Here is a 15,810-nt window from a genome sequence, read left to right as displayed (position 1 = left end):
AGGATTCAAACCGCACAATCGCCCCCAATCTACCCCAAGTAACGTTAGCCAGAACCCGACTAACTAATGTACCTTAGTTACCCCTGTTGAACACCTAACCCAGACGTTACTAGAACTGTTGGAACTCAGTACGTAATACGCTACTTGTGGGTTAAGAACACTCTTGCCCAAGTGCTGCACCATACACTTAGAGTTGACGATCGCAATGGGAGCTCGTTGCTAGTAGCTATTAGCAAAACCCCGTCCGTTTACCGCAACGCTGCAGCATAGCATACAAGGTAAGGTACCTTAGGTAACTGCAGAACAGAACTTCAAGGCGAGGAGATTGGACAAAGTACGAAGAGATACAGGTAACATAACGCCACGCGAAAATACTGGTATCATACGTCCGGTCGTGTAAGTATTTCAGGCAATCCGTACAGTAACTTACATCCCCGCGACGTATCTGTATTTGACTGGGCACCACTTCATCCCTTCCAGGTTCGCCTTATCCAAGCTTCACAAGCTACCTTTGTACCCCTGGCAATAACGCAGTGCGCGCCCACGCGGCCGGCTTTTTGCACCTGCAGCGCGTTCACACTACCCTAGATATCGAGACTCGCGTGGTTTCCGTCGCGCTTGACCGGCCAGTTTCGCATGCGCACTCGCAGCGCCCCTCGTCCTCGCGCAGCTCTCGATGGCACGGGCTGTCGGGAGAGCTGCCCGAGAGTGGACGCGTTGCTTCCATCCGTATGGCGTCCACGACCATCCCAGAGCCGCCCACGTCGCGTAGTCCATCCGCCCACGGCAACGGCTCCGATCATGACCACGCTGCGACTTTAAGTCCACCACGCCAAATGGCAAGACTGAACATTCCCGGCCTCTGCCGTCCGGACTGAGCTGACGAGGTTCCAGGTCCGCAAGCGAGATGTGGGCCAAACCCCTTCGTGGGCAGTCGAAGTTGGCCACTTCTGCGAGGGGGACGAGTTGCCCGTAGACCGATTCTATAGTCGCAAGGACACGGCGCACAGTTCCGTCGCTCTGTCCAAGGAGCCTTCAGTTCCCTGGTCGGGGGAAGGGTCCGACACCAGTTCCGGTGACGAATACTACTCGCCACCAGTCGCGGATGTGAGACGTTTCCCTCCTGTCCCACCACCACAGCTGCCTTATCCTCGCGGCACTCCCGGCTTTCGTCCACCACCGCCGCCATGGCACCTACCTGTTGGGCATGCCGGCGGACCACCCCCAGTTTATCCTGTTAGGAACGCAGGCTTGGCTTCTTCGGAATCAGTGTCTGAGGACTCCGATGCCGCCTCAAGAAGCATCTCCGGCGACGGCGGGCCGCGCCACGAACTCCAGGAGATGCTCGAACACAAACAACTAAGAATTTGGCAGTTGAGGCACGGAATGGCCACCAAGCGAAGGGAATTGCAGGAACTCAGGCACCGGATGGGTGACAAGGACAATGCCTTCACGCAAATCTTCCGACCCTACCTGACGCACAAGAGCCCGGTGGTCGCCATCCCCACCGATCTTATGGAAGATAAGCTTCGTGAACTGCAAAGCATCCGGGAGGAATATTATACCGCCGAATCCGCATACGAGGCCATGGAGTTGGAGCTAGATAACGAGGAAGTTGAGCTCCGCATGCTGCAAGTCGATCTATCTCGCATCTCCCGAAATTGGGTAAATATGGGCCCTCAGGGTCCGTTTCCTCCGCCACCGCCCCCGCCCCCAATAAATGTCCCGGGCAGATTAGCGGAGAAGGCAAAGGATGAGGCCGATGATCCTGTTGACTCTGCACCGTCGACACCCGTTACTCTCCTAGGCATATCTGGTGACCGCCACGAAGACATTCATCCCTTGTACCAGGAGCTGTTAGAAGCTGCCGGGGAACGCCAGCTCGCCGAGGAGTACGTAGAGGATCTCGATATGCGCCGCGACCAGATACTATACAGTCTCGAGCTTGATCTGCACCGCAAGCGTGTGCGTGAGGATCAAGGCAACCAGATCAGCGAGGAAGAACTACACGCTCTGCGATGCGCCCTCGCAAGGGTCCCTACCGACGCCGACGAATTCGAAGACCGCTTCGGCATCCCCATCAGCGACGACGAGCTCGATTTCCTCCGCAACTACGGGATTGCTTCGACGCGCGCTCGCGAAGAGCTTGACGCCGCCACTGAGGCACTCTCCCACCTCCGCACGCTCTGTCTCAAGAAGGGTGTCATGCGCAAGCATGCCTCGTACAACGAAGAACGGGCCATCTATTCCGGCAGCGCCGACTGGTCCCCGCCTCCCTTGGACGGCAACATGTCCATCAATCCGCCCGCCAAGCCCTCCCACGCCAATCGTGGCGTGCCCTCCCTCGCGCACCCGCGCTTCCCTATTCTCCTCTCGAACCCAGCCCATGTCCTGAGCCTACTTACACCGCGTGAGGCGCTCGAACAGGCCCTGAAGCTCCCCAAAGATGACTCCACCAGCGCGTTGCGCCGCGCAGAGTGCATGAAGGAACTCGGGATCAGCATGCTCATGATTAAGGCCGAGAACACGCTGGACTACATCAACCAGTGGCTGATCCACCGGCTGCGCACGTCCCCGGTAGAGGCCGAGCTCATGCTGGCTGTGTGCGAGGGGGAGTTCAAGGTGGTGAATCTGAGGCGGTGGCAGGAGGAGGTGCTGTACTGGTGGCGGCTGGATGAGGCAGCAACCATGGAGCTCGACTGGTTCGAGGGCCCGGGGAGTCCTCGAGATGAGTATGGCGAAGTGCTCATGCGGGTGCCGCCGGCGTTTGGAAGCAACACTGGCGGGGATGGGAGGAGTATGACCGGATCGAGGGAGGGTTCGGTCATTGAGGGGGAGAGAAGGGCCAGGAGTGAACAAGGGGAACGGTACCCTGGGAGAATACAGGGTATGGTGAAAGATGGGAAGGCGAGGTCAGTTCGTAGTGTGGGATGAGAGGGCCCAGGAAGGCGGCTGAGACTGCGCTGTCGGGGTTGCGATGCCCGCCTCACACCTCACTGTTGCTCTCATTGTTTCTTTCTCGATCACCGCCTGGCCGTTTTCTTACACTAGATTCTCTTTATCTCGCCTATTGCCGCCCCTTCCCATCCCATTTCAATCTCTACTGCTTGGATGAGCGAGGGCATGGGAAATTGCATTGGGGTTTGGTATGTCCCTTTCTATTTAAGGCTTGGGTCTATGCGTGGCAACGCAGGGGGAAAAGCAGAATTATCCGAGGTCTGTGAGCGCAGCCGTTTTTCTCCTTTCCTATATTTTTGCCCCCTTTACTTTCTGTTAGCGCTCTGCTTCTGGGGCTCAATATTGCGTATGTGTCCCGTTGCCAACTTTCGGCAACATCAACAGGTCACAGCAATCAGGGCTGGATTCTTAAAAGGGGTGAGCGCTGTTCTTTTATGTCAGAAGTACTACTGAGATACCACGGGAGTCAGGATGGGCTTGCGGTTGTTGCGGTAAACACATATTTGCTTGGTACCTCTCTTGTTTGGTGCTTACGTGGTAATGGGATACACCTTCCGGTGGGTTTCATCACTTCCACTTCATTGCGCTCTTGTATTTCCCATTTTCCAGTGTCTGGTATTTGGTATGTACGATACGTGTAACGATCCTTTTACACATCGTCATTGATAATGCATTCATTTGCGAGAGGGATGTCAGACACACGGGAGGAAGTGCAGGAAATGAGGCGCGCGGCTGGGGCTCTATCCCTTCCCTACCCGTCAAGCCAACTGCCGTGTCCATGGCATCCACCTCTCCTCAGGTTTGCTCTTATCCGCTGCAGCCTTTTTAATGCGTGGGGTAACTACTAGTACCTTATATGAGAAACCTGGGAGCAGGCGGCAGAGGTAAAAAAGGGCCGCGTGGATCTGCTTGGGGATGCTGTCATGTGCAGACATCCCTACCCTACTTGTACCCTGCTGCTGTGGCTTGGGGTCTGGCACACTTGCTGAGCTACCTATAATTACAATGTCAGCAGGATCCGGATGCGAACGTAATGCGAAGGGGCTCTGACACTTTTGTACATCTGTGTAACCATACCTGGTCATTTCACAGTCCACGCACCGCTCTCTGCCTTCCCACCCACCTTTGTCCCCTTGCCCCGATTCACAACGGGGTGGCACATTGGTCTGCTGGCCTCTGACGAGACTAGGCAAAGCCTTGCTGTCCAGTGCAGTGTTCATTCGGCTCCCTGTTCATTGGTTGCCTGCCTTCCACCACTTTTGCATAATGTCGTTTGTCGCAGCCTATCCTGGGGTGGGACAAGTAATGCGTCAATGATGGTGTACGTGGGCGTGCGTGATGCGATGTCATTTCACCAGTCACTAAATATGTAACCAATACAAGAACTGGGTATGGGCTTGATTGGTGGCACGGTGCAAGATGAGAATGCAGAGAGATATGGTTTCCTCGGAGTGACGCGACTCTGATGCCTTCAGTGTGGCGCAAAATCCCAGAGAGATATTGGTCCCAGACAAACAGATGACCCGGTCTGTACGTCCACGATGCATACAGCCGCACAGTAGGTCAAGCCTGATGGCAATTGGGCGTCACCTCCTCGGTGACTTGGCTGCGTCGGCTTTTATTAGCCTCTTTTTCTTGTCGGTCTGTTCTATTCATGTAAGGTAAGTAACCCGAGTCCCACAGAAGGCGGGTTGCCCCAAAGTGCATCGCGAATCCGATTTCATTACCAACGGCTGGTAATGAACCCGGTACGTAATGGTCGAGGTACGTCTATGCTTCACTAGGTAGCTCACTCGCGGCGCATGCTTTGGATAAGAAGCAGTAACCACGGGCCGCTTCCGAACCCCTATTCCAGAGTAAACATTCGCGTGGTTGACAGGACAATGGGCCCATTAGGCGTTGACACGGACACATGCACCCTGGTTTGTATGTCGGCAGAGCATCACATGAGTGTCGGAAGTACTCCGTGAGCAACCTTGACAGTTGAGCGAGTTTCTATCACATCCCAAAAACAGCCTGTGTGTAGACCAAAGGTATAGGGTGCAGAATATCAGCAATGCAAGTGCACAGCTCAGACATCCACACTGAAGGACCAATCGGCAATGACCGGACACTAGTCCTTGTAGTACCAAGCCAGGCTGACACGAAAACTGAGGCTGCAAGGCACTTAACTGTAAACACTGCTCCAGAAATTAATTCTAAGTGTAGATTACATCCTTGGTACTTGATTTAAACGTTCGCATACACACCGGTACACTAACACCTTGCGCCAGAATCGCGCCACTGTTTCACTTCATGACAGATAGCCTCCCAATTGAAGTTGCTTCTTCTTCCAGATACAAGTCCATTCAGCGGTGGTTTAGCTCACTGCTCGTCCTCGTCATCGTTCGCCTCCTCGACTGTCACAGCTCTAGGCCCCCTATCCCTAGTGCTGCCGTTTACTTCGGCTTCTGTAACTTGGTTGCCCCTGCTGCTTTCGACTGGTGCAACCCCGTTCACCGCTGTTGGGCCCGTGCCACTGCTCTCTCCGGGCTCATCCTGTTGACCCTGGTTCATCTCAGGGTGTGAGCCGGATTGTCCTGAGCTTCGTTCGCCGCTCGGGGGCTGGAGCGGGATCCCGAAACCGGTCGTCAGAAACCCGGAAATTGGCCGCGGTGGGGCCGGGGATCCCCGCCCGGTTGTATCGAACGCGGCCGTGGCATCATGAATTCCGGCCGCACGGGCCGGTTCCGAGGCTTGGCTTGTTGGTGGTGCGACAGTCCTCCCTACTTGTGCAGAAAGACCAGTCCCAGGCGCGGGGCTAGTGCCCCGGGACCTAGGGTGGTTTGGCATCTGCGCGAAGACGGACCGGAGTATGTCCTGGGCCGGCCCGTGAGAGTTAGGTCCCGCGGGTTCGACCGGCGGTGCGTCGCCATCTAGGCGCTGGAGAGGGAGCAGCGACCATCCCGGAGGGATAACCACTCCATCGGGTAGGTCAGGACTGCCGGCAGGAATAGCAGCCCCATATCCGGGGCCAACGTGCCTTGTGAGTCTAGAAGCCATAGGGTGAGGTAGATGCGGAATGGAAGGCGGACCCTGGGGGAACAGGCCTGGGAACGGATACATCATGCCCGGCTGTGGATGTGCCTGTATCGGCACTGGTCCCACATGGATAGCTCCTGGCGCTGGTTGTTGGACCGCCGGCTGCTGACCCCGCGGCTGCTGTTGCAACTGACGGAGGCGGGTCAGCTCGTTAACCAAGAGGCTCAGGAGATTGAGCTCATGCGCCGCGTTCTGCACGTTTATCATCTCTTGCCGAAGCTGTTGCCCGAGCGTCAAGACCTGAGCCCGGAGTTGATCCAGATCAGTGGCTACCGGGGAGTTATTGTTGTTGTTGTTATCATTGTTGTTTTCTTGTGTAGCGGGCATCGTCGGTGTTGGCGCAGGCGGGTTCGCAGCATCTGGCGGTATCTGCAGTCGTTGGGCCATCTCCCGTAGCTCATCGACTCCACCCTGAGCGAAGCCCAGTCTTAAGGGCCCTAAGTTGAACATTCTCACGTTGCGATTCTGATTGTTTCCTTGGTCGGCCGCTGCGCCTCCTTGCGCGGGCTGGCCAGCGCCAGGGCCCTGGGCGTTATCCGGTGGCTGAGCCTGTCGGTTTTGACCCGCAGGGAAATTGAGCCCCAGTCGGAACACCACAGCGTTGCCGTTTGCGGGAGGCTGTTGTCCGTCCCGAGCGACAGGGCGCCGGCATGTCGGACATACTTGTTGCCGCTCCAGCCAACTCTTGAGGCAGCCAAAGTGCAGGATATGGCCGCAAGGGAGCCTCTTTGCACGACTCCGCTCTACTTGCGTGCTGTCAGTGGGGTTCCAGGGCCGCATTTCCTCTCTGCAAATGATGCAGGTGTCCTCCCGGCCAAGCTCGTCGGCCGTGGCGTCCGGGTACTGATCCATGTGCTTCAGGGCCTGGCGGTAACGGATGAGGGCATGGAGTCTCTTAAGAAATGACCTCGTAGTCATGAACCAATCGCGCATAATATGGATGGGAAGGCCATAGAACGTAAGGAGGACGCAGAAAAAGGCCGAGTATATCCCAAGTTTGATGAAATCTGGGATCCGGTCAGCGGCAATCCGAACCCCCATGGCAATGCGGAAGACGCACCTGCGAACAAGTCCAATGACAGAACCCATTGGCCTTTTGCTTCCCAGCCGGGCACCTCAATGTCCATCTCATCCACATCGTTCTCGTCGGGCAGCTCTTCGTCGTCATCCGTCGCACCCTCGGCCTCTCTCCTCCGTAGAATCTCAGCCCTCTGCTCCCTGACGCGGCGACGCCGATCCTCCAAGCGCTGCCGGGTTTGCGTCTTGACAACGTGCTGCTCCACCAGGGAGATGATGTACCGGGAGGCCGTATGGACCGAGGACACCAACAAGACGGCAAACTCGAACAAGAACATGACCATCATGGTGGGCTTCGCGTTCTGCACTACCGTGTTGACGGTATAGTTCAGGAGCCATATGTCGTAGGCGATGCTGACCAACAGCGAGATGCCGAGCCGGGTGTGGAAGAGACGCGGGTTCGCAGGGGGCTGCTGCTCGAGCACTTCGACCCGGCCCTCGCCAATCCAGCCCCAAACCTTGCCCGTGACCAGGGCGGTGAACATGATCAAGAAGAATGCGCCGACCTCTTCGCGGAATATCGTCATGGCCAGACAGGTTTCGGTGACGGCGAACCAGGCCTTCTCGTAGAGCTGCTCAATTTCGGTGGGGCGGAGGGGGCCGAAGCAAAGACGCTGGAGGCCGTACATGAACGAGCCGTAGATGACGAACATCAGATTTACCAGGACCTGCAACACCCACTGTCAGCGGTCGGAAGTCATGCGCAAGCTCTGGAGGTGAGGGGGGAGCGGCATGCTGACCATCAGGGACAAGCTACTTTGGGCGAGATGCACCATGGCAGAGTAGAAATTGGCGCGCTGGTAGAAAGCAGACGCAACGACGGCGGCCGCGAGGGCCGTAGAGGCCTGGGTTGCAGCATGTTAGCTTTCGCTGCTGTCATGTTGCGACTCGGATAGTAGCTCCTGGGGAGCCTCAAAGGGGAAGCTGCATAGTGGGAAACGTACCCCTGCGTACCACGCGAGCCGCATCTTCATCGGTCGGTCGCTCGGCTGAGTGGAATTTGTTGCTTTTTGGCAGACGTCAAGATATCGCAAAGGAGCCTCAAGTGTCCATGGTGTTGACGGGCGGCATTTATCGTCGCGGGCTAGAGAGGTAGTTGATGGAGCTGACAGGATGCCTGTTTCGGTTGTTGCCACGTTATTGGAACTCGAGGAAGCATCGAGCATGTAAGCGGGTGACGCAACGTGTGGTAAATGTGGGGCTGCTGTCGGGGAGGCACTGTGCCACTGGCAGGTGGTGCAGGGCATTGGTGCTGTGTGGGGAACGTACAGCTTCCATCTCACGCCGAGAACAGGAACAGGAGAAGCATCAAACCACATACCAGGTAATGAGATTCTACCGAGGGAGTCTAACGGTCTCTGATAAGGGGAAAACTGCCCATGTGTCCAACTTTCATTCCTATTGCTTTGATATATGCTCTCCTTTCGCACTTGTACATGATATATCTTCATATTTGAGCAATCATCCCAACCATTCCGGTGCCGAGCCTCAAAATGACCTCTCCCCCGGCCATCATCACCCCCGCCTTCCTCTCGTCCATCCGCAGCCATCCAAGCCTGCCAGGGCACACATGGTACCTCATCGCCGCTGCGACCTTATCCCAGCTAAACCGGCCGGATGAGATCGGTCAAGTCTATTTACATGCTCTGCAACACGGTGCCGGTTCTGCCGACTCAGCTCCGAGCGCAGATGAAAAGCTCCGCATCTCCCGCCGGATGCGCGAGGCGCTGATCAAGGCAGCCGCAGTAGGGGGCGTTCCGAGGGTACTTGCTGATCCTCCCGACGGACGAAACTCGTAAGGGCGGACACCTCCGGCTGATGTCGCCCCAGACGATCAACGCGCTCCTCGAGCTCAAGAAAGTGACACCAGAAGACCTCTTGGATGAGCCTGAAGCCTTTTCCCCCACGGGGCGCAGGGCGGAGATCTACGAGACACCGACGCTAGAGATCATGGAGCGGGGCCAGGGTTTCTTCGAGGCTGTATACGGCAAAATCACCAGGAGGGTCATGGGCCAAATGGATCGCTCCGGCACCGAGGACCTGGGTCTGGTGGCCCGCCTGATGTACGGCTACGTCTTGAGCAACACGAGCGTCCTCAGCGCTGCTGAAACCTCGTTTGTCATGATCGCCGGCTTGATTCCCCAGGATGTGAACCCCCAGCTCAAGGGGCATCTGAGGGGAGCTCTCAATGGTGGCGCAACGGTTGAGCAGGTGAAGGCGGTGCGCAACGTGGTGGTGGAAATCTGCATGGCCGCCGGCATGAAGATGCTCGAAGCCGGCACTCATGCAGGGTTCGGATGGAGAAGTGAGGTTGCCGACCTGTAGCATCAGTGCAGCATACGTTGTGACCGAAGCCAGCACCGCCAAGGTCGACAGCCGGCGAGTGTCCTGTCTCCTTCGCCAGCGCCCTCGGCTTCCCTCGGCGAGGTTTGATCACAGTCAGCAGCACGACCGGGTGCATGTCGGGGAGCTGCGACCCTTCCCACCCACCCACACTGGATTGGGCTTGGGCGGACAAATCCCAAGTGCATACGTCCATTGTATTTCGCAATCATAAACCAATGATTCCTGAACGCCACTCGCTACACAGTATCACCGCCGCTGTCCCTGGCATCTCACCTCACATGGTCCTCTGCACTCTCATCCCACTTCGGCCGGGTTCGACATCGGCACATGGTGCATGTCAGCGTGGAGCCGGGTTGGCCCGTGGCCATGTGCGGACCGAACTCCACCAACCAAGCGATACGGCGGCATCCAATCACGCAACACCGGTCTTGCAAGCTGAATGGCCTCCTTTCTTCAGGGTGTGTGTGCCGGGAATACGATGGGTTGAGCGACAGCCAAGTCCAGGCGGAGTCTCAGAGCACAGCTCAGCTGATCACCGCTCACCTCCCAACCCACAACGCTTTACCTGGAACGGCCAGAGCTGAACGACACCCTGGGCTCAGCTTCGAATATATAAACATGCTGCTGCCCTCTTGCTCTCCTGTCAGGGTCTCTCCCCTGAGTCCGCTCCCGTTCCTGCTCGCTGGCGTATCCTCCTCAGCACACCCACGACCTGCCACCGCTTCCGCGAGCCTACATCCTCGACGCCAGAGTCCCAGACCCACTGCCGATCTTTCCCATCGCAGTCCCGTTCCCAGAGATGCTCCACCTCCAGCCCGACCGCCGCCAACGCCTCTTCCTCGAAGAAGCCGCGCACCTTCGCCCGCCCCGTATGGAACCCAGCGACCACCCACGCCCTCGCCCCTTGATCCTCCCCTAGGAACCACGCGATCGACCGCCGAAGATTGTCATGCTGCCACGGCATCCACAGACAGTCCGCTGCCAGCACGCGATCGAACGCATGCCGGTTCCCTCGAGCAAACGGCATCGCCAGCTCGCCCCAGCCATGGCCCTCGACCAGCACCTCCTCCACGGCAAGCCTCCCCGCCGGAGCAAACCGGGCCTGCACCGTCGCGGCCACATTCTCCCTGAGCGTCTTCAGGACCGCCGGCGCCGGGTAATCCGTCACCACGACCCTCTTCGCACCCAGCAACCCGGCCATGATAGACGGCAGGGCCGTGCCAGCCCCCAGCTCGATCGTCTTCAGCCCCGCCACGTTGAACCGGCCAACAGCCGGTGCGATGCTCGAGTCTAATGATAGGTCGACCCCGAGCGTGCCGGCCTCGATCAGCTCGGCCAGGAGCAGGGACGAGTTCCACAGGTAGTGGCTGAAAAGGGTGCGGTCGGTCTCGGCCTGGACGTCGGCGAGGGCGAGCGGTAAGGGGTGCGGGAGGTGCGGCGAGGTGTAGAGCAGGCCGTGCTTGGCGTCCCCGTGCTGGTTGGCCACGTCGTCCGGGAAGATGACGCCCAGCGAGGCGCCGAAGTAGTCTTCTGGGTCGGTGGCCTCGGGCCCGGTCAGGGAGATCCGGGTTGTCAACGCCATGGGAGGGAGGATTTGAATGGGCTATGGGAAAATGATAGTGGGGGATTGTTGGGGGGGTATGGGGGAACGTTATGGAGCGGGCTTGGGCATATAAGTCAATGCAGTGGGAGAACAAGGTAGGAACTGGAAACGCCGATGTTAAGAGAACTTGAAGGTTAAGACGGGTTAGGCGAGAAGATAAGGGCGGGTGCGTATGCCCGGCAGCGGCGTTTAGCCGAGTGGGAGTGGAAAGTTACTTTGTTGGCTTGTCTGCGCCGCCTTGTGATTCTTTCCTTCGGACCCTCCCCTCGTTCTGTGTTACAGTATAAGGAAGACACATCGGCGATGTTTTCGAACACCAGAGAGCGACTTGCACCAACAACATTGCTACTCCACCGGAGGAACATTACCAGCATGGTGACGGTGTGCTATTCGGCAGCCAGTCCCACAGAACCCGGCGGAACCACTTCAAATTTCGACGGGCTTTCCCTGTTGAAGGAGCAGTGTTACACGGCTGCTGCCTTATGATAAGATCTGATCGCCTAATAACACTGCCAGCTCCTGAGGAAAAGCGAATGATGAAAAACACATGTGGTGTTTTAATTCTCGCGGCAGGAATGTCATGGAGGTCCTTGCTCTCATTGGAATGATTCCATCTACACTTTTTGCTCCCCGAGGATGATAGCGAGCAAGAGCAGCAAGCGTCAAAACTTGGTTGCATGAAGGTAACTCATCGCTCCATGGTCTCGAATCGGGTCAGAAGTAGTCACGGACGCTAAACATTTGATGGAAATGCACAGTCATCAATTGTGCCGTCAACATTGAGATGTATTCATATATAGCTCACGTACCCCTGTCTAGGTAGCAGTCGCAACGAAGAGAACCAATGCCGTTTTCGCCATCCGACATAAGAGAAGGTTGGGATCCCAGGAGTTCACCTCCACAACCCAGAGATTACATTGAAGGTCCACCATTCTGAATATAGATGGAACACAGGGAAAAGAGGCAGAGGACACAGTGAAGCTTGGAGTCATTACTCTCAGCGATAGGCCGAATGTCACTACGTACTAGTATTACACCAACCACCATTATTACCCACAGACCCTCATTACCGATACCTCTGCGCCCAGCAGTGATCGAGAAGGAGCGTATAACTGAGGGACGGGACAGCAGTCAAGAGGAAGCAAAGAGCAGAAAATATCAATAAGTAATATAGTAGTGAGAAAGAAGATATAAGTTCTGGATCTTTGCCCACCCCTTTATAGTTAGGTAGTTGAAAGCCTTTCCGTCCCCTTTCCGCGAACCCTGTCCCGCCAAAAAACCAAATAAGCCGTACCTCGTCATTCACGTCGTCATTAAGTCCGTCCCTTTTACCCCGGTATGCCCAACCAAACAAAAGGGATTTAAAGAAGAAAAATCAACAGAGAAAAATGGAAAAGAAAAAAAAAGAAAAAAAAAAAAGAGGAAGGCTCGGAGCCAAGAAGAAAAAAAAAAAACAATCGCGCCAAGGTCCCAGTTCGCCCAACACGCCAGATGCTCTTGTAATTGTTTTGTTCCATTCGTGATGTATGCGACTCTGATGCAATCCATCCAGCCCGTGTCCAGTGTGGTTCGCCGGAAGAAGACGAGGGAAAAGGGCGAAGACACTATTAGATACATTGATATATGACAGGTGTGCGCGTTGGGTAGTTTCTTATTATGGGGTATCAAGAAGCGGGAGAGGGAGGGAGGTAGGTAGGTAGGTTGGCGCGTCTCTTCGTCGAACAGCGTTCCCCATAACTAGGTATTTTTGTTTCACTGCGCAGCGGTGGGGGCTGGTTGCGCCTCGGACCGAACAGCACTGTACTCGAGCATCTGCTTCAGCTGCTCGTCGGTCGGATCGTCCGAGATCCACGGGCCCTTTTCCTCGTCGGTGGCGTTGAGGAAGCCCTCGGCGCGCTTGAGCGTCTGCAGGTCGAGGTCTGTGACGTAGGACTTGCCGTCCTGCAGCTTGAGGCGCACTTCGTGCTCGGTCGACAGCATCATGTCGTCCTTAGCCAGCCGCCGGGGCCCGTCGAAGACGGCCAGCACGCGCTTCTTCATCGTCATCTGGCCCTTGTCGAATCCCCACGAGGAGGGGTAGTCGCGTCGGTTCTTGCGGCCTCGGCTCTTGGTTTGGAGGGGTACGCCGCCGCGCGAGTGGGTAAGGCCTCGCGACTTCTGGATCCCGTTCAGCGAGCTGCCCTTATTTGTCTTCCTTGTCGGCGATGCGAGCGACCCCTTGCCGCCGCCCCGGCCGCCCTTCGAATCCTCATCCGCCTCGTCGTCCTCCATGACGTCGTCTTCGTCATCCGCGTCCTCGGCGGTCGACGTCATGGTGGTAGTGGGCAGGTTGTTTTTCTCGAGCGTGTTGTGCACGTCCCGGTCATTCTCGACTTCGGCCAGCCGCTGGGCGTTGATCGCCTCGGCCGGATCCTCCTGCTGCACGATCCGCAGCACGCAGTCATCGAGATGCTCGTAGAAGTCCTGGGCGTTGCTGAAGGTCTGCGAACATGTCGAGCACTTGCCCGTCGCGTCGGGCGCGTAGCCGGTGAGCTTCGCGCTGCCGCTGGTGCTGCTGCTCGTTCCTGCCGCCTTCTTGCGACTGTTGGGCGGTGTCTGCTCGACGCCGTGCACTGCGGTCAAGTGCCGCTTGAACACGTCGGCCCTGTTGAACGACTTTTCTGCCGCCGAGCCCGAACCCGGACAGAACCCACACACCATCGTCCCTTTGTAATGGGTGAGGGTATGGCGGTTCTTGTCGTATCTAGACGGCAGGCAGGGTTAGACAGCTGAGACAAGGGGACTGTGGGACACAGAGAGAGAGAGAGAGAGAGAGACGGCACTCACTTTCTCGCAAAGCCCTTGACATGGTATTCGCACGTGGTTATAGGGCATTTCTCGGGCCGTTCCGTCTGGTGGGTGAGCATATGCGCCTTGAGGTCCTTGAAGGCCTTCCCGCAGTCCGGGTGCGGGCAGCGCTGCTTCTCCCGCGACTCATCGCCGCTGTAGGGTTGCTCACCCGAGTAGTTTGACTGGTACGAGTGGAGACTCCCCCGCCGCTGGGAGTCGGCTGGTGGCTGGAACGGCGAGTAGGGCTGGTAATTCCCACCGTGCATGAAGGGGGACGTGCTGCCGGGCCGGAGCTGCGGCGAGGCCGAGACGGAGAGCGCGGGCGAGGCCGGGTACGCCGAGTTGGGCGGTGCCGGGTACGAAGGGTGGTCATACGGCATGGCCAATGGTCGCACATCCGGGTGTATTAAGGAGGGGTCTGCGCAGGCAGCAACCATGTTAGCATCCCGGTCACGCGACACAGAAGTTTCGCCTTGTTGCGACAGAGGAAACCAACAAGTCTCAAGAGGAGGAACGAAGTGCCCGCTAGACTGAGAAAAGAAACGAGTGGCCAGGCGGGAGCTGGGAGGGCTGCTCCAAACTGCGCGGGTAGCAGAAGAAGGAAAGGAAGAGCAAGTGGTGGGCGGCGTCAAGAGCGGACCCGAAACCATCGAGGAGGAGGCCGACGCGGAGGCCGGTGCCACCAGGGATGATGCAGTCACTACTGAGACCTGCTGCGCCAGGCGCGTGTCGAGGGCCAGACCGGGACTCGGATGCTTGGGGGGTACAGCGGTGGATCCAGAATCGCACGAAGCGGAAGAAGAAAGGGAGCCATGGCGGGCGTGTCCGCTGCCGCGGGGCGAATGCGGAGAGAGATGGGAAGACCTAGGGATCTGTGACAACTCACCGACAAAACCCGGCGCTTTGCTGGCTGCTGGGAAGTCGTAGGGCGCGTTGTGGTGGAAGACGTCGATGCCGCCCGGCGCGAACGAGTACTCGCCCGGGAAATAGTCGCTCGGCTCGACGATGCCCGGCGTTAGGCCGAGCCCGTGGGGCGCCGCGGCCCACTCGGGAATTGGCGCCGTCTGCCCGTGGCTTGAGAGCGGTGAGCCCATGGTGGACGACGAGGCGCTCGCGTTGCTCAGGTCCGACGCTGGGCCGCACGCTGCATCGCCGTCGTCCGGGTACATGCCCGGTGATACCCTCCCGCTGTTGTACATGTAAGGCGGCGCCTCGGCGTAGACAGCACCGCTCTCGTACCCCATCGTCGTTGGGTAGTCGTGTGCAGACCGCGGATAGGTGCTGTATGGCTCTGGCGACAGCCCGAGGTCCATGGTCTGGGCGTATTGGGGGGGCTCTGGATATGTCATGTTGTAGTTGTCCCGGGTGTCGTGGTAGCCTAGGCCGGCCATGTGCACAACGCCAAGTTTGCAGCTCGCGCACTCTTGTGAGAATGCAAGAAAGCCACAACCACAACCTCAGGCTGCGGGTAGGCAGTGCGTCAGTCAAGGCGCCTCCAGGCACACCGTCTGCTGGCCGGCAACTGACTGACCTTCGCACATGCGCATTCCAGGCAGGCTCTGTCTGAACTTGCGGCCTTCGTTCCGGCTAGGACGGCTCGAATTCGAGGGACGGGAGCGAAAATGCGTGTAAGTGGACACGGGGCCGGTTTCCTCGGACTGTCTTCTTGTTGTGGCTCCGAATTCCGGCAAGAGCGCCTTGTCGGAGGTCTGGGAGCGGCTAAGCCTTGGTGGGTTAAAAAAGCCGACGTAGTGTCTAGTTAGTGCCCACGCCGGGGTTGTCTGGCCCGAGGTGTGTGAGGCTCGGTTGGTGGTGATGTTCGACAGCGGAGGAGGAGCTTGTGCACCAACGGACGGGCTTTTTGGGGGGGTGAGGTTTCTATATACCCCCGGCAACCATCTTGGGAGCCGGGGACC

General features: G+C 57.7%; 5 protein-coding genes across 5 annotated transcripts; 2 read left to right on the top strand and 3 right to left on the bottom strand.

Moving 5' to 3' along the window:
- Window positions 1-1,386: 1,386 nt before the first annotated feature.
- B0T15DRAFT_490821 (uncharacterized protein) lies at window positions 1,387-2,934 on the top strand (the record flags this gene model as incomplete). Its single annotated transcript, XM_062866723.1, has 1 exon — window positions 1,387-2,934. One exon carries the CDS (start codon window positions 1,387-1,389, stop codon window positions 2,932-2,934), a length of 1,548 nt encoding a protein of 515 aa, XP_062724008.1.
- Window positions 2,935-5,092: 2,158 nt separating this feature from the next.
- On the bottom strand, window positions 5,093-8,250 carry B0T15DRAFT_523872 (uncharacterized protein). Its single transcript, XM_062868727.1, has 4 exons — window positions 8,061-8,250; window positions 7,857-7,961; window positions 7,100-7,784; window positions 5,093-7,046 (listed from the first exon to the last, which is right to left on the bottom strand). Exons 1-4 carry the CDS (start codon window positions 8,088-8,090, stop codon window positions 5,323-5,325), a joined length of 2,544 nt encoding a protein of 847 aa, XP_062724007.1. The 5' UTR covers window positions 8,091-8,250; the 3' UTR covers window positions 5,093-5,322.
- A 146-nt stretch (window positions 8,251-8,396) lies between these two features.
- On the top strand, window positions 8,397-9,773 carry B0T15DRAFT_101947 (AhpD-like protein). Its single transcript, XM_062861366.1, has 2 exons — window positions 8,397-8,879; window positions 8,947-9,773. The coding sequence occupies exons 1-2, from the start codon at window positions 8,610-8,612 to the stop codon at window positions 9,439-9,441; spliced, it is 765 nt and encodes a 254-aa protein (XP_062724006.1). The 5' UTR covers window positions 8,397-8,609; the 3' UTR covers window positions 9,442-9,773.
- Window positions 9,774-10,105: 332 nt separating this feature from the next.
- B0T15DRAFT_508717 (uncharacterized protein) lies at window positions 10,106-11,044 on the bottom strand (the record flags this gene model as incomplete). The annotated part of the gene is made up of 1 exon (XM_062867742.1): window positions 10,106-11,044. The coding sequence occupies one exon, from the start codon at window positions 11,042-11,044 to the stop codon at window positions 10,106-10,108; it is 939 nt and encodes a 312-aa protein (XP_062724005.1).
- A 1,655-nt stretch (window positions 11,045-12,699) lies between these two features.
- Window positions 12,700-15,594, bottom strand: B0T15DRAFT_101969 (uncharacterized protein). The gene is made up of 3 exons (XM_062861367.1): window positions 15,426-15,594; window positions 13,892-15,356; window positions 12,700-13,808 (listed from the first exon to the last, which is right to left on the bottom strand). Exons 2-3 carry the CDS (start codon window positions 15,283-15,285, stop codon window positions 12,818-12,820), a joined length of 2,385 nt encoding a protein of 794 aa, XP_062724004.1. The 5' UTR covers window positions 15,286-15,356; window positions 15,426-15,594; the 3' UTR covers window positions 12,700-12,817.
- Window positions 15,595-15,810: the final 216 nt, after the last annotated feature.

The sequence above is a fragment of the Chaetomium strumarium genome, assembly GCF_033439665.1.
Source record: "Chaetomium strumarium strain CBS 333.67 chromosome Unknown B0T15scaffold_2, whole genome shotgun sequence".
In the NCBI taxonomy this organism is placed as follows: Eukaryota; Fungi; Ascomycota; class Sordariomycetes; order Sordariales; family Chaetomiaceae; genus Chaetomium; species Chaetomium strumarium.
The sequence above is the reverse complement of the archived record's forward strand: the minus strand, read 5'-3'. Positions and strand labels throughout refer to the sequence as shown.

Coding starts and splice junctions, on each gene's coding strand:
- B0T15DRAFT_523872 (XM_062868727.1), bottom strand. CDS start 8,090: ATGAAGATGCGGCTCGCGTGGTACGCAGGG. Junction 7,962..8,060: donor GGCTCGCGTGGTACGCAGGG/GTACGTTTCCCA, acceptor GCTGCAACCCAG/GCCTCTACGGCCCTCGCGGC. Junction 7,047..7,099: donor GTCATTGGACTTGTTCGCAG/GTGCGTCTTCCG, acceptor ACCGGATCCCAG/ATTTCATCAAACTTGGGATA.
- B0T15DRAFT_101947 (XM_062861366.1), top strand. CDS start 8,610: ATGACCTCTCCCCCGGCCATCATCACCCCCGCCTTCCTCTCGTCCATC. Junction 8,880..8,946: donor CAGTAGGGGGCGTTCCGAGG/GTACTTGCTGAT, acceptor ATGTCGCCCCAG/ACGATCAACGCGCTCCTCGA.
- B0T15DRAFT_101969 (XM_062861367.1), bottom strand. CDS start 15,285: ATGGCCGGCCTAGGCTACCACGACACCCGGGACAACTACAACATGACA. Junction 13,809..13,891: donor GTCAAGGGCTTTGCGAGAAA/GTGAGTGCCGTC, acceptor CCTGCCGTCTAG/ATACGACAAGAACCGCCATA.